At 34.6% G+C, this 19,837-nt stretch overlaps 1 protein-coding gene across 1 annotated transcript in view; it reads left to right on the top strand.

Annotated features, from left to right (window-relative positions):
* The first annotated feature begins 7,587 nt into the window (after positions 1-7,587).
* Positions 7,588-19,837, top strand: part of LOC117318852 (sacsin-like) — a 32,308-nt gene continuing 20,058 nt past the window's right edge. The window contains exon 1 of the mRNA XM_033873781.1: positions 7,588-7,719. Within this exon, the coding sequence (XP_033729672.1) occupies positions 7,588-7,719 (132 nt within the window). The remainder of the gene's footprint in view (positions 7,720-19,837) is intronic.

The raw sequence follows: 19,837 nt of genomic DNA, 5'->3' as shown, positions 1-19,837 counted from the left end.
CTGTCTGTTTTGGCCCCTTTTTACTCCTGGGTATAATCAATCTTCCAGGCGTAAATGAAGTTTATTCCATACACACAAAGCATGTGTACCTTGGACTACTATATTACACGAACCACAATTCGTGATCAATACTGAAGCGAAAATTCTGACGTAACTATGATTGAAATCAATATAACTCCTGATCGATACAGGGAAAAAACTGTTATACCCAAGCCTTACATTTATGATAGATTGATCCGTAACTGTAAAGACCAACACAGACAATAGTTGTGAGAAATAATCTTTGTTCAAATATCCTCTATATATTGTTCAAGTAGAATTGGATAAAAAATAATTGGCTAAAGTACGACAGGAAATTCATATATATATATGTATCATTAGTAGTAAATCGTGTGCAGTCGTTAACTGAAAATCATTGAAGTACTTGGAATCCCCGTGCGGTTGTACTTTCGTTTTATATACTGGTTATAAGAGCCCGCGGCAGTAGACCTACGATGAGTCGACATAGATTTGCAGGCGGAGGCAAGCGATCAGGTAATATGATGATTTACTTGAAATAAGGTTTCAGTGTTGACGATCAGAATATTATTAACACGTATCCACAAGGTTAAACGGGCGAATAGTTATAGGAAATGTAAGATCTAAGGCCATGCTTTAGGATCTTGTGCCAAAACGCGACACCTATCGTCTCTTGGATGCAGCATTCTTTTTTGAAATGCAAGAAAATGTTTACTGTTTTAAAGGAAAATTGAATTTCAATATGTATTCAATCTCTTAAATTTACATGTTTAAAAAGCGCGGGAAAGAGAAGCATGCGACAATATATATACATATGACAACTTATGCACGAGCTTTTCCTGACTTTTTTTTTTACGAAACTTTAATATAAAAGATCTTTTGTTTTTGAATTCAGTCGGAAAATTTTGGTGCCAGCCTGGCCTATAATGCGTAAAATACTAATGATTTTCCATAAAAAGAATAACAATTTGTACGGTACTGGTATATTATATAAAGTTTAATAATCTTTAACATTTTTTACTTCCGTTTTAATTTTGTTTTTAATTTTCAATAACATTGTGAATTTAATTTCATTCATTTTGAAATTCAGGTGTTAATATTTGTGAATTCATCACCCATTGCTATCTATATCAGTTTATAAAATTTGATCATTCATCCTGTACACCAGTCCATCTTTTCATTGACAGAAGATTTATTCATTTCAGGTTTTCACACTCCTTTTAGATTAGATAGAAATTTTGCGGGTGGTGGTATTCTTGCCTATGTAAATAACCTATTAAAAGTAAACCGCTTAGTAGGATTAGAACATCCGGGTGATGAAGTAATATGGATACAGGTCAAACTAAAACATACTGATTTTATTATTTGTGCCGTATACCGGCCTGGAAATTCTGTTTTACCATTCTGGGATAACTTGAGAGCATCTATATATGACGCCTTCGACATTTCACCAAAGGGCCTGTTTCCAAAATGGCCCCTTCTCTGATTCAAATTTCCTGTTGGTGGTGCATTGCCCATGCCGTTGTGGTCACAAATCTATAAAGTATAAAGATTTAGGTGTCACTTGGTTTGTTTTTATGGCTCCTCAAAGTTGTACCTTTCAGAAGCTGTCTAAGTGTTGATAAAATGTGCATGTTATGTAAAATATTAATGAAAATCTAATCAAATGATAGTCACCGTAAAGAATACATTCATGGCATGATTGTGACAAAAAATCATGTTTCCATCGCGCCATTTGGCTGTTTTATGGAAGAAACAATCTCAAAAAATGCCTTTTTCGATGATAATATTTTAGACACAAAAACTGTGTTTTTTTTAGAGAATACACCCTTTTATAGGCGTTGGATGCAAACCAATTTTTATCCTATTAAACAGTACGTAATATGCTACTGATAAGAGGAAAAATCATCAACATGTAAGTGGTGGAACATTTTCAAATCTTGGGTTGAATTAGCCTATGGTTGAATTGCCGATTTTCGACTTTCTTTAGATAATTAACAAAAACACGAGAGTATTTGCTCGGTATGTTGAGAATATGTACACAGATATGAAAAAAAGTGAGAGAAACACTTTTTCATAAAAAAAATCCAAGATGGCTACTTCACAAGTCCCCGTGGTTGAAGACATTGGCTTGTATACTACCTATATTTATAAGTTTGGTTAGTCACGTGGTAACAGGGATCTTTCATATCGAGGCCCAAACATACTTTCGACATATGCACTCCGTTGCCGCATTGAAAACTATTTCAAGTTTTGTCGGAATTTCTTCACCTATAGTTGTAATGGTCGAGGGTTTTCCAGCGCCCTGTAATACCCAAGGTAGTACAAGATACTGGAGATGTGCGCACACATTCCCATCGTTCTCTCTCCAACTGGGCACTGGCAGTAGTAGTCCTTTATTGGGGCCTCATCATCGGGTGAAACGGTAAACCGTATCCAAACGTTATATTTCGTTTGGCTTTTGTGTCGAGAATGTATTTGACATCGGAGAAGGTCTGGGGAGTGCTGGTAAAGCCACACCTCATAGTCTCCGTCATCACTTAAATGTTCGGCGATGTAACCAGGAGCCAGAGATATCTGATACGTTCCACACGTAATGGTTCTCAAGTAATCGAGATCGAGACGGGGAAACAGTACGGAAGATGCATCCATCTTGACAAACTCGGACCTTGCCCGTCTAGATAGATCCGGATCTGTCTTGACTCTCTGAGCTAAACCATTCGGTGTTGTCAAACGGTCCTTCATACGTTCAGCCATTAGCCTATCTTTGGCATCTCTCTCTCTGGAGATCTCTGGTAGATCGGTCCTCTAATACCATTCAGACAGGCTGTGACGGTTCGAAGCAAAGCCTCGATGACATTGATAAAGCTGTTAGACATCAATTGCGTTCGGAAGAACGTCCAGTGTTTCAGACGACCATGATAGGATTCAACAATCCACCTCGATTTGGTGATACATTTTTGTAGTTCTGTCAAGATTTGCTTGGATATAGCTAGCGTCGAGTCAATGATTCCGTAAACGTATAGACAAAGACAAGAAGATACGGATAAATGTACAAGGCCACACGATCAGAAAATTCAAAAGAGGACAACTTGAGATAGAACAGTATTCATGTATCAGGGTGTCCTCAGTGTAAATCTTTATGTCGATACTGTTTATTTAGTCGTTAGATATCATAAAACTGTCATGAAAATATCCGCTCTGATATTCAATATAAATTTTGTATATAATAAGCTATATAATAGGGTTTCAGACAAGGTTGTTACTCATTTCCCCTTTTCTTTCAATTAACAACCGCATTCAGGCGGCGATATGAGAACGTTCCACCACATGAAATTAGCTGATTTTTGGTACACATATGAAACAAGTAAAGCTCTATCCGATTTTGTGATGGAAATTTGCATCCAAAACTGTATAACGGGAGAAAATTGCAATTTTATGGCATTTTTCTTCATAATTGTGTCTCTGCAAGTGCATTTTCATCCGAGAATTTTTTTGTTTTACGTTTTATGAATAAACACGATGTTTTAGAAATATGAAATTTGTCAAAAGAAATTTATACTATGTTGCGAATTACAATTTCGAGATAACCTTCTTTTATTTACGACCTTATGTCCTTGATGCTCAAAATGACAACTTTATAAAAATACATTTTCACTGACATTATGAAATCTGGGTGTCGGAAAGGTGTAAAATTATTCTTCGGAAAAGAAAAAAACTGTAGTTGAGCTAGATAAGAAGTTATACGGGAGCAGGCTCCTTTGGAGAATTAACATTACTGGAAACAGGCCCTTTGATCATCACAGGTGACTTTAACGTTGACTTGCTAACTGTTGCACCGAATCATGTTTTCCTTGACATCATTAATTCTTTCAATTTATCTAATGTTATACGGGAACCTACACGTATAGGTCAAACTAGATCATTTTTGCTTGATCCAATATTGTTGAGTGATTCTGTACTTTATATTGATGAGTCAGTCTTAAATATTGATAGATCTATAAGTGACCATGAAGGTTGTGTAGTTAGTGTTAAATTGCCATGTGCCTTTAAATCAGTGTACAAACGTAAGATTTGGGTGTATAAAAGAGCTGATTTTATAAAGTTTAGTAATCTTATATCTCAATATGATTTGGAAGGTTCCTTACACAATGCTGATTCAGTACATATCGCATGTGAGATTTTTACCAAACTTTTTATTGATTTTGCAACTCCGTGTATACCTACTAAAGAGGTTATAATCAGGCCAAATGACAAACCATGGATGACGTCAGAGTTAAGAAAACATATCTGAATTCGAGATCGATTACACAAAGTATCAAGAACATCTAATCATCCTCGTGATATACAAAAATTCAAAAGTCAGCGCAATGAGGTCAACAATATGAAAAAGTATAGTCGTCAAAATTTTTATGACAATGTTCATGGCATCATCGATAATTATTTTTCTTCTGATCCCAAGGCTTATTGGAGATTGATAAAAAGGCTGGTACTTCACAGACCATCCCTACCCTCATTGTTCCTGCGAGTGAATAGTTAATATTGATGAAGATAAATCCAATTTGTTGAATGATTATTTTTGTAGTATAACTCGTATTGATGATAGTAACACCCCTCTTCCCGAAGTACCACCCAAAACCAATACAACTCTTAATTTTGTCAGATTAGATTATAGTGAAATTAAAGATGTGTTAAAAACTTTGAAACTCGGCAAGGCCTCGGGTCATGATGAAATAAGTCATCATATGTTAAAGAATATTTGTAACACTATTTGTAAACCACTTGAGATATTATTTAATATGTCACTAACTATGGGTGTTTATCCCAGGGCATGGAAACTAGCAAAAGTTATGCCTTCATTTAAGAAAGGTGATAGGCATTCTCCATCAAACTATCGCCCAATCTCTCTATTATCCACTGTTGGTAAAGTTTTTGAGCGTGTTATTTTTAAACATATCTATAACTATTTTCTAGAGAACTCCTTGTTTTATAAATACCAGTCTGGTTTTCTAACTGGCCATTCCACCGTATATCAATTGATAGAAATGTATCATAATATTTGTTTATCGCTTGAAGAGAAAAAAACATACCTGTATTGTATTCTGTGATATTTCCAAAGCTTTTGATCGTGTCTGAAATGAAGGTCTATTAGTAAAATTAAAATCATATGGAATAGAAGTTGAGCTGATCGTTTGGTTAAAGGATTACTTACATCAAAGGCAGCAAATGGTATGTATTAATGAGTCAAAATTGAGCTCAATTGATGCCGGGGTTCCACAAGGTTCTATCTTAGGGCCTCTATTATTTTTGATATACATTAACGATATAGCAGATATGTTTGCTTCAGCTTCTCGTCTTTTCGCTGATGACACCTCTCTTCAATGTTCCTCCTCTTCTTGTATTCAAATTCAAACTATTCTTAATAGAGATCTAGTGTAAAATGGGGGGGGGGGGGGGGATCATGTATAAGCTATATACACTTCTGTTATGAAGAAAATAAATGCTCTGAGAAAATTGAAGTTATACTGAGACGAGACGCTCTATTGAGAATTTACCTAACTTTTATTTTACCAATCTTAGAGTATGCTTGTGAATTGTGGGATTGTGGGATGTACTAATTTAGAATCTGAAAAGTTAGAAAAATCCCAACGCGAAGCGGCAAGAATTATCACGGGTCTTCCATCATATGCAAGTGTTTACGCCTTACAATTTGAAACTGGTTTAGAAACTTTGTCTGCTAGAAGAAAGAGGAGAAAACTTCAACTTTTGTATAAGATGCATAACGATCAAAAGTATCTTTCTTCTTTACTTCCCTCTACTGTTCAAGATAATGTTAGGTATCCATTGAGAAATGTAAATGATTATAGAATCCCATATTGTAGATTATCGTCAACTTACTCTTCATTCTTACCGTGTATGCTTCGTTGTTGGAACTCCCTTGAAAATTCTGTCAGATCGTCGGCTTCTCTTAGCATTTTCAATTTTCAAAAATTCTTTGAAACCTAGAAATCAGATTTCTCCTCCCTTCTTTGGTATCGGTGACCGCAAAATTAACATTAGTCACACGAAGCTTAGGCACCAGTGTAGTTCTTTAAATTATGATTTATTTCGAGTGAACCTTTTGGCGGGGAGGGGGGGGGTGGGGGGGGGGGGGGGGTGGGGTGGGGGGGGGGGGGGGTGATGGTATGTTAAATATTCTCATTCTTTGCTTGAATATGAATGTACACTTATGTTTCTCTCTTAATGTGCTTATTTATGGGGAATAATTATCACTGCTCTTAGGTTTGCGAGGAAGTCGCAATTATCTCTCTATAAAGTCGTCTTGTGGGGAATATTACCCATAATTCTTCAAGCCCACTTCTACGGCAGCGTGAGAGAATGAAATTTGCTAGTTATTCTAAAAATAGCACATTTTCAAATTTTAGCGGCAACTTACGCATTTTCGCATCCGGATTTTTTTCAAATAGTGCTTGGATTTATGGGGAATCAGATGAATCCCCATAAAACCGACTATTCCCCACAATGTTGGTCAAATGTCTAATTATATTCCCCATAGGCATGGTATTGCGAGTGCTCTCTCTCTCTCTCTCTTTCTCTCTCTCTCCATCTTTCTATAAAAAATATATATCTATTATTCAATACTAAATATGTATTTTATAGCATTTTGTATCCTGTTGTAATCCTGTTGTAATCCTGTTGTAAATTTGTTGTAATCCTGTTGTAATCTTGTAATCCTGTTGTAATCCTGTTGTAAATTTGTTGAAGTAAAATACGTTTAAACTCAACTCAATTGATAAAAAGGATACAGATCTAATGCATGTCAAATATTAGCAAAATACTGTATAAGTAGTTTGGTGTGATCAATGAGTTTGATAAAATAAAGCAATACTAGCTGTTATATATATGCAAATTGAAACAAAACAACAATTTAATACACCACAATCACTTTTATAATGCTATTGTAAGAATTGATTTCACACAATAATTTTGAATATATAATTATGAAGAAATTCACACATTACAATGTACACATGAATAGGAATTTTTTTTGAGTTTTGGATTCTTTTAATCTTTTTGATGTATCAAATCAAACTTTTTTATTTGTAATCTTAAAGGAGCAAACCTTTTTTTCAGCTCCAATTTACAAACAAACTTTTTTCACCGTCAAAACAGCCAGGCCCCCCCCCCCCCCCCCCCCCCCCCCTAAAGTTAAATGGTTGGTGCTTTAGGCCAATGGCTTCTGCTTTGTGATATCGATTAGGGGATGCATAGAATGAAGCCTGTTGTATCTACGATACGTTGTGCAACCTGTTCCCACAGAGTTGAATGTTAAATGAGCAGTTCCTAACATGGAAATATAATATCACCAATGACACACATGTAAATGTAATGTCTTGCTTAGCAGGTCGCACCATCACTACATTGCTTAATGTCTGTGCAGCTCGACTTCTCGAAGTCTTTTTTTTCTACCTATGTGTTTTCAGCCATTTGTTAAAGTGTTTTCTATTTTGTAAGATCGACATCTGGAGTTGATGATTATGATAAGTTGATCATCCCTGACATTTGGAGATGGATGGGGACGAGGAAGAGAGCTCAGATGGGGAGATGGAACCGGAGTATTCTGGTTTGGAGCAGCCTCCTCTCACACGCATGTTAAAGAACATCCTGTCTGAGTATCCTGATGATGGTCAGATACTTAAGGTAATAATAAATAATAATGAGAAGTCATAAAGATACATGTACATGTTGTATGTAAAGGGACATAACTCTCAAAAGAGCGCTCTTATTAGAAGGTCTCACACAACTAATTATTTCGCTATATGGTATTACCAGTGATGATATCATCAGATGGTGGGCTATTACCCTGCATTTGTGACCCGTCGTCCATTGTCCATCTGTCATCTAGAAATAGCGACAACAAGGATGATGTATTAACAGACAGCAGACGGACGACTGATAGATGGTGGATTTTTCTAAAACTTTATGTGTAGGTCCCCCGTGGTCCCTAGTTGTGTCATTCCAATTTCTTTAGAATTTTGTTCAAAAAAACAAAGTGGACGACAGGTGACCATCTTGGATTTCGACAATTGAAGTTTGTTATTGTTATTTCTTGAAAGGAACCGGAGGGATATTTAACAAACGCGATGAGTAGGTTCCCCTTGGTCCTTAGCTGTGTAATTTCAATTAAGATTTTGGTCAGAAAAACAAAATAGCCGACTGGCAGTCATCTTGGATTTTTAGAATTGAAGCTGTTATCAGTATTTCTTGAAAAGTACTGGAGGGATATTCCTTAAACTTCATGTATAGGTTCTCCTTGGTCCTTAAATGTCCCATTTTAATTTATATTCTTGTTCAGAGAAATAAAGTGGCCCTCTTGGATTTTGAGAATTTAAGTATGCTATCACTATTTCGTGAAAGATTCACAAATGTGTTCAGTAGGTTCCCATTGTCTCTTGTAGTGCCATTTTAATTTAGGTTTTTCGATCAGGAAAACAAAATTGCCTTCAGGCAGCCATCTTGGATTTTTAGCCCACCATCATCAGATGGTTGGCTATTCAAATCGCCCTGCGTCCATGGTCCGTCGTCCATCCCTCCGTCCCTCCGTCCGTCCGTAAACAATTCTTTTTATCGCTATTTCTGAGAAAGTACTGAAGGGATCTTTCTCAAATTTCATATGTAGTTTTCCCTTGGTCCCTAGTTATGCATATTGCATTTTGGGACCGATCGGGAAACAACATGGCCGACAAGCTGCCAACTTGGATTTTGACCATTGAAGTTTGATATCGCTATTTCTGAGAAAGCACTCAAGAGATCTTTATCAAATTTCATTTGTATGTTCCCCTTGGTTTCCTAGTTATGCATACTGCATTTTGGGACCGATCGGATACAACATGGCTGACAGGCAGCCATCTTGGATTTTGACCTTTGAAGTTTGTTATAGCTATTTCTGAGAAAGCACTGAAGACATCTTTCTCAAATTTCATGTGTAGTTTTCCCTTGTTTCTTAGTTATGCATATTGTATTTTGGGACCGATCGGAAAACAACATGGCCGACAGGCAGCCATCTTGTATTTTGACCATTGAAGTTTGTTATCGCTATTTCTGAGAAAGTACTGAAGAGATCTTTCTCAAATTTCATATGTAGTTTTCCCTTGTTTCTAAGTTATGCATATTGTATTTTGGGACCGATCGGAAAACAACATGGCCGACAGGCAGCCATCTTGGATTTTGACCATTGAAGATTTTTATCGCTATTTCTGAGAAAGTACTGAGGAGATCTTTCTCAAATTTCATATGTCGTTTTCCCTTGTTTCTTAGTTATGCATATTGTATTTTGGGACCGATCGGAAAACAACATGGCCGACAGGCAGCCATCTTGGATTTTGACCATTGAAGTTTGTTATCGCTATTTCTGAGAAAGTACTGAAGGGATCTTTCTCAAATTTCATATGTAGGTTTCCCTTGGTGCCTTGTTATGCATATTTCATTTTGGGACCGATCGGAAAACAACATGGACGACAGGCAGCCATCTTGGAATTTGACAATTGAAGATTGTTATCGTTATTTCTGAGAAAGTACTGAAGGGATCTTTCTCAAATTTCGTATGTAGGTTTCTCTTGGTGCCTTGTTATGCATATTGCATTTTGGGACCGATCGGAAAACAACATGGCCGACAAGCAGCCATCTTGGATTTTGACCATTGAAGTTTGATATCGCTATTTCTGAGAAAGCACGGAAGAGATCTTTCTCAAATTTCATCTGTAGGTTTTCCTTGATCCCTAGTTATGCATATTGCATTTTGGGACTGATCTAAAAACAACATGGCCGACAGGCAGCCATCTTGGATTTTGACAATTGAAGTTTCTTATCGCTATTTCTGTGAAAGCACTGAAGGGATCTTTCTTAAATTTCATATGTAGTTTTCCCTTGTTTCTTAGTTATGCATTTTGTATTTTGGGACCGATCGGAAAACAACATGGCCGACAGGCAGCCATCTTGGATTTTGACCATTGAAGTTTGTTATCGCTATTTCTGAGAAAGTACTGAAGGGATCTTTCTCAAATTTCATATGTAGGTTCCCTTGGTGCCTTAGTTATGCATAGTTGCATTTTGGGACCTGATCGGAAAACAACATGGACTGACAGGCAGCCATCTTGGATTTTGACCATTGAAGTTTGTTATCGCTATTTCTGAGAAAGTACTGAAGGGATCTTTCTCAAATTTCATATGTAGGTTTCCCTTGGTGCCTTGTTATGCATATTTCATTTTGGGACCGATCGGAAAACAACATGGCCGACAGGCAGCCATCTTGTATTTTGACCATTGAAGTTTGTTATCGCTATTTCTGAGAAGCACAGAAGAGATCTTTCTCAAATTTCATCTGTAGGTTTCCCTTGATCCCTAGTTATGCATATTGCATTTTGGGACTGATCTAAAAACAACATGGCCGACAGGCAGCCATCTTGGATTTTGACAATTGAAGTTTCTTATCGCTATTTCTGTGAAAGCACTGAAGGGATCTTTCTTAAATTTCATATGTAGTTTTCCCTTGTTTCTTAGTTATGCATTTTGTATTTTGGGACCGATCGGAAAACAACATGGCCGACAGGCAGCCATCTTGGATTTTGACCATTGAAGTTTGTTATCGCTATTTCTGAGAAAGTACTGAAGGGATCTTATTCAAATTTCATATGTAGGTTCCCCTTGGTGCCTAGTTATGCATGTTGCATTTTGGGACCGATCGGAAAACAACATGGCTGACAGGCAGCCATCTTGGATTTTGACCATTGAAGTTTGTTATCGCTATTTCTGAGAAAGTACTGAAGGGATCTTTCTCAAATTTCATATGTAGGTTTCCCTTGGTGCCTTGTTATGCATATTTCATTTTGGGACCGATCGGAAAACAACATGGCCGACAGGCAGCCATCTTGTATTTTGACCATTGAAGTTTGTTATCGTTATTTCTGAGGAAGCACGGAAGAGATCTTTCTCAAATTTCATCTGTAGGTTTCCCTTGATCCCTAGTTATGCATATTGCATTTTGGGACTGATCTAAAAACAACATGGCCGACAGGCAGCCATCTTGGATTTTGACAATTGAAGTTTCTTATCGCTATTTCTGTGAAAGCACTGAAGGGATCTTTCTTAAATTTCATATGTAGTTTTCCCTTGTTTCTTAGTTATGCATTTTGTATTTTGGGACCGATCGGAAAACAACATGGCCGACAGGCAGCCATCTTGGATTTTGACCATTGAAGTTTGTTATCGCTATTTCTGAGAAAGTACTGAAGGGATCTTATTCAAATTTCATATGTAGGTTCCCCTTGGTGCCTAGTTATGCATGTTGCATTTTGGGACTGATCGGAAAACAACATGGCTGACAGGCAGCCATCTTGGATTTTGACCATTGAAGTTTGTTATCGCTATTTCTGAGAAAGTACTGAAGGGATCTTTCTCAAATTTCATATGTAGGTTTCCCTTGGTGCCTTGTTATGCATATTTCATTTTGGGACAGATAGGAAAACAACATGGACGACAGGCAGCCATCTTGGAATTTGACAATTGAAGATTGTTATCGTTATTTCTGAGAAAGTACTGAAGGGATCTTTCTCAAATTTCATCCGTAGGTTTCCCTTGGTGCCTTAAGTTATGCATATTGCATTTTGGGACCGATCGGAAAACAACATGGCCGACATGCAGCCATCTTGGATTTTGACAATTGCAGTTTGTTTTCGCTATTTTTAAGAAAGTACTGAAGGGATCCTTCTCAAATTTCATATGCAAAGGTTGCCCTTGGTCCCTAGTTATGCATATTGCATTTTGGGACCAATGGGATAACAACATGGCTGACAGGCAGCCATCTTGGAAATTGACAGTTGGAGTTTGTTATCGCTATTTCTGAGAAAGTAAGGAAGAGATCTTTCTCAAATTTTTAGCCCACCATCATCAGAGGGTGGGCTATTCAAATCGCCCTGCGTCCGTGGTCCATCCGTCCATCCGTCCCTCCGTCCCTCCGTCAGTAAACAATTCTTGTTATCGTTATTTCTCAGAAAATACGGAAGGGATCTTTCTCAAATTTCATATGTATGTTCCCCTTGGTGCCTAGTTATGCATATTTCGTTTTGAGACCAATCGGATAACAACATGGTCGACAGGCAGCCATCTTGGATTTTGACCATTGAAATTTGTTATCGCTATTTCTGAGAAAGCACTGAAGGGATCTTTCTGAAATTTCATATGTAGGTTCCCCTTGGTGACTAGTTATGCATATTGCGTTTTGAGACCAATCGGATAACAACATGGCCGACAAGCAGCCATCTTGGATTTTGACCATTGAAGTTTTTTATCGCTATTTCTGAGAAAGTAATAAAGGAATCTTTCTCAAATTTCATATGTCCTTTGCCCTTGGTGCTTAGTTATGCATATTGCATTTTGGGACGGATCGGAAAACAACATGGCCGACAGCCAGCCATCTTGGGTTTTGACAATTGACGTTTGTTATCGTTTTCTGAGAAAGTACTGAAGGGATCCTTCTCAAATTTCATATGTAGATTCCCCTTGGTCCGTCGTATTGCATTTTTGGACCTATCTGAAAACATTTTCGACAGACAACCATTATCGCTAAATCTCAAATTTCATATATAAGTTTCCCTTGTTTAAAAAGCACTGGAGGGATGTTTCTCAATTGATACAAATTAGCAAGAGGAAGGGAAAAAAGAGAAAAGATCAATCTGACATGGAACCTATGAAGATCGTTCAATGGTGGGCGCCAAGATCCCTCTGGAATCTCTTGTTATAATTGATGTTTTTTCTTGAAAAGTACTGGAAGGATATCAGATATCAGATCATTTGGAGGAAAAGAAAAAAGAAAGAAAAAATTGAGAAAAGATCAGTTTGAAGTTAGCACTAGTAAAAATAATAAAAATTTTGGCACCAAGATCCCTATGAGATCCCTTGTTTGTTTTAGACATATTATATTTCATTGCCTTTGGTTTTCTTTATAGTTTGTGTTTTCATTGATGAATGTGCATTTAATAATCTAAATTGTGTTTTGGTTGATGAATGTGTGTTTGTAGTGTGTGATTTGGTTGATGAATGTGTGTTTGTAGTGTGTGTTTTGGTTGAGGAATGTGTGTTTGTAGTGTGTGTTTGGTTGATGAATGTGTGTTTGTAGTGTGTGTTTTGGTTGATGAATGTGTGTTTGTAGTGTGTGATTTGGTTGATGAATGTGTGTTTGTAGTGTGTGTTTTGATTGATGAATGTGTGTTTGTAGTGTGTGTTTTGGTTGATGAATGTGTGTTTGTAGTTTTTGTTTTGGTTGATGAATGTGTGTTTGTAGTGTGTGTTTTGGTTGATGAATGTGTGTTTGTAGTGTGTGTTTTGGTTGATGAATGTGTGTTTGTAGTGTGTGTTTTGGTTGATGAATGTGTATTTTGTAGTGTGTGTTTTGGTTGATGAATGTGTGTTTGTAGTGTGTGTTTTGGTTGATGAATGTGTGTTTGTAGTGTGTGTTTTGGTTGATAAATGTGTGTTTGTAGTTTGTGTTTTGGTTGATGAATGTGTGTTTGTAGTGTGTGTTTTGGTTGATGAATGTGTGTTTGTAGTGTGTGTTTTGGTTGATGAATGTGTGTTTGTAGTGTGTGATTTGGTTGATGAATGTGTGTTTGTAGTGTGTGATTTGGTTGAGGAATGTGTGTTTGTAGTGTGTGTTTTGGTTGATGAATGTGTGTTTGTAGTTTTTGTTTTGGTTGAGGAATGTGTGTTTGTAGTGTGTGTTTTGGTTGATGAATGTGTGTTTGTAGTGTGTGTTTTGGTTGATGAATGTGTGTTTGTAGTGTGTGTTTTGGTTGATGAATGTGTGTTTGTAGTGTGTGTTTTGGTTGATGAATGTGTGTTTTGTAGTGTGTGTTTTGGTTGATGAATGTGTGTTTGTAGTGTGTGTTTTGGTTGATGAATGTGTGTTTGTAGTTTTTGTTTTGGTTGATGAATGTGTGTTTGTAGTGTGTGTTTGGGTTGATGAATGTGTGTTTGTAGTGTGTGTTTTGGTTGATGAATGGTGTTGTAGTGTTCGTCAGTGTGCTGTTTTGGCGTCTCTTCGATGATGTGTATTTTTGTAGTGTGTGTTTTGGTTGATGAATGTGTGTTTGTAGTGTGTGATTTGGTTGCTGAATGGTGTGTGTTGTAGTTTTTTGTTTTGGTTGATGAATGTGTGTTTGTTAGTGTGTGTTTGGGTGATGAATGTGTGTTGTAGAGTGGTGTTTTGGTTGATTGAATGTGTTTTGTAGTGTGTGTTTTGGTTGATGAATGTGTGTTTGTAGTTTTGTTTTGGTTGATGAATGTGTGTTTGTAGTGTGTGTTTTGGTTGATGAATGTGTGTTTGTAGTGTGTGTTTGGTTGATGAATGTGTGTTGTAGTGTGTGTTTTGGTTGATGAATGTGTGTTTGTAGTGTGTGTTTTTGGTTGATGAATGTGTGTTTGTAGTGTGTGTTTGGTTGATGAATGTGTGTTTGTAGTGTGTGTTTTGGTTGATGAATGTGTGTTTGTAGTGTGTGTTTTGGTTGATGAATGTGTGTTTGTAGTGTGTGTTTTGGTTGATGAATGTGTGTTTGTAGTGTGTGTTTTGGTTGATGAATGTGTGTTTGTAGTGTGTGTTTTGGTTGATGAATGTGTGTTTGTAGTGTGTGTTTTGGTTGATGAATGTGTGTTTGTAGTGTGTGTTTTGGTTGATGAATGTGTGTTTGTAGTGTGTGTTTTGGTTGATGAATGTGTGTTTGTAGTGTGTGTTTGGGTTGATGAATGTGTGTTAGTAGTGTGTGTTTGAGTTGATGAATGTGTGTTTGTAGTGTGTGATTTGGTTGATGAATGTGTGTTTGTAGTGTGTGTTTTGGTTGATGAATGTGTGTTTGTAGTTTTTGTTTTGGTTGAGGAATGTGTGTTTGTAGTGTGTGTTTTGGTTGATGAATGTGTGTTTGTAGTGTGTGTTTTGGTTGATGAATGTGTGTTTGTAGTGTGTGATTTGGTTGATGAATGTGTGTTTGTAGTGTGTGATTTGGTTGAGGAATGTGTGTTTGTAGTGTGTGTTTTGGTTGATGAATGTGTGTTTGTAGTTTTTGTTTTGGTTAAGGAATGTGTGTTTGTAGTGTGTGTTTTGGTTGACGAATGTGTGTTTGTAGTGTGTGTTTTGGTTGATGAATGTGTGTTTGTAGTGTGTGTTTTGGTTGATGAATGTGTGTTTGTAGTGTGTGTTTTGGTTGATGAATGTGTGTTTGTAGTGTGTGTTTTGGTTGATGAATGTGTGTTTGTAGTGTGTGTTTTGGTTGAGTAGTATGTGTTTTGGCTGATGAATGTGTGTTTTGTGTTTATAGTTTGTGTTTCATGTGATGCCTGTTTTGTATGCAAAGTTCTTCCAAACATAATCAAACCGTTAATGAATTATGTTTGTCTTTAATTTGGTATTTAGGAGTTGATACAAAATGCCGAGGATGCTGGTGCATCAGTGGTGAAGATAATGTTTGATGGCAGAAATATCAACCATGAACCTCGCAAAAGAAGAAACCTTTCAATAAATATTTCAAGGTATTTTCAGCAGTCCTTTTCTAGAAATTCTGTAAATTGACAAGATTTGAATCCGTTTCCTGATAGCATGTCAACAGACTCCTACCGATCCATTAAGACTTGCACATGATAGTTGATCATACAGATGATAGTTGATCATACTAATCTTTATACATGATAGTTGATCACACTAATCTTTATACATGATAGTTATGTACTGATGATAGTTGATAACACTTATTTTTATACAATGATAGTTGATCATACTGATCTTTAGACATGATAGTTGATCATATTTATCTTTATACATGATAGTTGATCATACTAATCTTTATACATGATAGTTGATCACACTTATTTTTATACAATGATAGTTGATCATACTAATCTTTATACAATGATAGTTGATCATACTAATCTTTATACATGATAGTTGATCACACTAATCTTTATACAATGATAGTTGATCATACTGATGATAGCTGATCATACTAATCTTTATACATGATAGTTGATCACACTTATCTTTATACATGATAGTTTATCAGACTTATCTTTATACATGATAGTTGATCATACAAATCTTTATACATGATAGTTGATCATACTAATCTTTATACATGATAGTTGATCATACTAATCTTTATACATGTTAGTTGATCACACTGATCTTTATACATGATAGTTGATCATACTGATGATAGCTGATCATACTAATCTTTATACATGATAGTTGATCATACAAATCTTTATACATGATAGTTGATCATACTTATCTTTATACATGATAGTTGATAACACTTATCTTTATACATGATAGTTGATCATACTAATCTTTATACATGATAGTTGATCATACTCATCTTTATACATGATAGTTGATCATACTAATCTTTATACATGATAGTTGATCACACTAATCTTTATACAATGATAGTTGATCATACTGATGATAGTTGATCATACTTATCTTTATACATGATAGTTGATCACACTTATCTTTATACATGATAGTTAATCACACTTATCTTTATACATGATAGTTGATCATACTAATCTTTTCACATGATAGTTGATCACACTAATCTGTACACATGATAGTTGATCATACTAATACTTATAAAATGATAGTTGATCATACTAATCTTTATACATGATAGTTGATCATACTAATCTTTATACATGATAGTTGATCATACTAATACTTATAAAATGATAGTTGATCATACTAATCTTTATACATGATAGTTGATCATACTAATCTTTATACATGGTAGTTGATCATACTATTATTTATACAATGATAGTTGATCATACTAATCTTTATACGTGATAGTTGATCACACTAATCTTTAAACAATGATAGTTGATCATACTAATCTTTATACATGATAGTTGATCACACTTATCTTTATACATGATAGTTAATCACACTTATCTTTATACATGATAGTTGATCATACTAATCTTTTCACATGATAGTTGATCACACTAATCTTTATACATGATAGTTGATCATACTGATGATAGTTGATCATACTAATCTTTATACAATGATAGTTGATCATACAAATCTTTTTACAATGATAGTTGATCACACTAATCTTTATACATGTTAGTTGGTCATACTAATCTTTTTACAATGATAGTTGATCACACTAATCTTTATACATGATAGTTGATCATACTGATGATATTTGATCACACTAATCTTTATACATGATAGTTGATCACACTGATCTTTATACATGATAGTTGATCATACTAATCTTTACACATTGGTAGTTGATCATACTAATCTTTACACATTGGTAGTTGATCACACTAATCTTTATACATTGGTAGTTGATCATACTAATCTTTATACAATGATAGTTGATCATACTAATCTTTACACATTGATAGTTGATCATACTAATCTTTACACATGATAGTTGATCATACAAATCTTTATACATGATAGTTGATCATACTAATCTTTATACAGGATAGTTGATCATACTAATCTTTATACATGATAGTTGATCATACTAATCATTATACATGATAGTTGATCATACTAATCTTTATACATGATAGTTGATCATACTAATCTTTACACATGATAGTTGATCATACTAATCTTTATACATGATAGTTGATCATACAAATCTTTATACAATGATAGTTGATCATACTGATCTTTATACATGATAGTTGATCACACTTATCTTTATACATGATAGTTGATCATACTAATCTTTATACATGATAGTTGATCATACTTATCTGTATACATGATAGTTGATCATACTAATCTTTATACATGATAGTTGATCAAACTCATCTTTATACATGATAGTTGATCATACTAATCTTTATACATGATAGTTGATCATACTAATATTTATACATGATAGTTGATCATACTAATATTTATACATGATAGTTGATCATACTTATCTTGATACATGATAGTTGATCATACTGATGATAGTTGATCATACAAATCTTTATACATGAGAGTTGATCACAATAATCTTTATCCATGATAGTTGATCATACTAATCTTTATACATTGGTAGTTGATCACACTTATCTTTATACATGATAGTTGATGACACTAATTTTGATACATGGTAGTTGATCACACTAATCTTTATACATGATAGTTGATCATACTTATCTTTATACATGAAAGTTGATCACACTAATCTTTATACATGATAGTTGATCATACTTATCTTTTTACAATGATAGTTGATCACACTAATCTTTATACATGATAGTTGATCATACTAATCTTTATACATGATAGTTGATCATACTAATCTTTATACATGATAGTTTATCACACTTATCTTTATACATGATAGTTGATCATACTAATCTTTTCACATGATAGTTGATCACACTAATCTTTATACATGATAGTTGATCATACTGATGATAGTTGATCATACTAATCTTTATACAATGATAGTTGATCATACAAATCTTTATACAATGGTAGTTGATCACACTAATCTTTATACATGATAGTTGATCATACTGATGATAGTTGATCACACTAATCTTTATACATGATAGTTGATCATACTAATCTTTATACATGATAGTTGATCACACTTATCTTTATACATGATAGTTGATCATACTGATGATAGTTGATCACACTAATCTTTATACATGATAGTTGATCATACTAATCTTTACACATGATAGTTGATCACACTAATCTTTATACATGATAGTTGATCATACTAATCTTAATACATGATAGTTGATCATACTAATCTTTATACAATGATAGTTGATCATACAAATCTTTATACAATGATAGTTGATCATACTTATCTTTATACATGATAGTTGATCATACTAATCATTATACATGATAGTTGATCATACTAATCTTTATACATGATAGTTGATCATACTAATCTTTACACATGATAGTTGATCATACTAATCTTTATACATGATAGTTGATCACACTTATCTTTATACATGATAGTTGATCATACTAATCTTTATACATGATAGTTGATCATACTAATCTTTATACATGATAGTTGATCATACTAATCTTTACACATTGGTAGTTGATCATACTAATCTTTACACATTGGTAGTTGATCACACTAATCTTTATACATTGGTAGTTGATCATACTAATCTTTATACAATGATAGTTGATCACACTAATCTTTACACATTGATAGTTGATCATACTAATCTTTACACATGATAGTTGATCATACAATCTTTATACATGATAGTTGATCATACTAATCTTTATACATGATAGTTGATCATACTAATCTTTATACATGATAGTTGATCATACTAATCATTATACATGATAGTTGATCATACTAATCTTTATACATGATAGTTGATCATACTAATCTTTACACATGATAGTTGATCATACTAATCTTTATACATGATAGTTGATCATACAAATCTTTATACAATGATAGTTGATCATACTAATCTTTATACATGATAGTTGATCACACTTATCTTTATACATGATAGTTGATCATACTAATCTTTATACATGATAGTTGATCATACTTATCTGTATACATGATAGTTGATCATACTAATCTTTATACATGATAGTTGATCAAACTCATCTTGATACATGATAGTTGATCATACTAATCTTTATACATGATAGTTGATCATACTAATATTTATACATGATAGTTGATCATACTTATCTTGATACATGATAGTTGATCATACTGATGATAGTTGATCATACAAATCTTTA

The sequence above is a fragment of the Pecten maximus genome, unplaced genomic scaffold (genome assembly GCF_902652985.1).
Source record: "Pecten maximus unplaced genomic scaffold, xPecMax1.1, whole genome shotgun sequence".
NCBI lineage: Eukaryota > Metazoa > Mollusca > Bivalvia > Pectinida > Pectinidae > Pecten > Pecten maximus.
The sequence above is the reverse complement of the archived record's forward strand: the minus strand, read 5'-3'. Positions and strand labels throughout refer to the sequence as shown.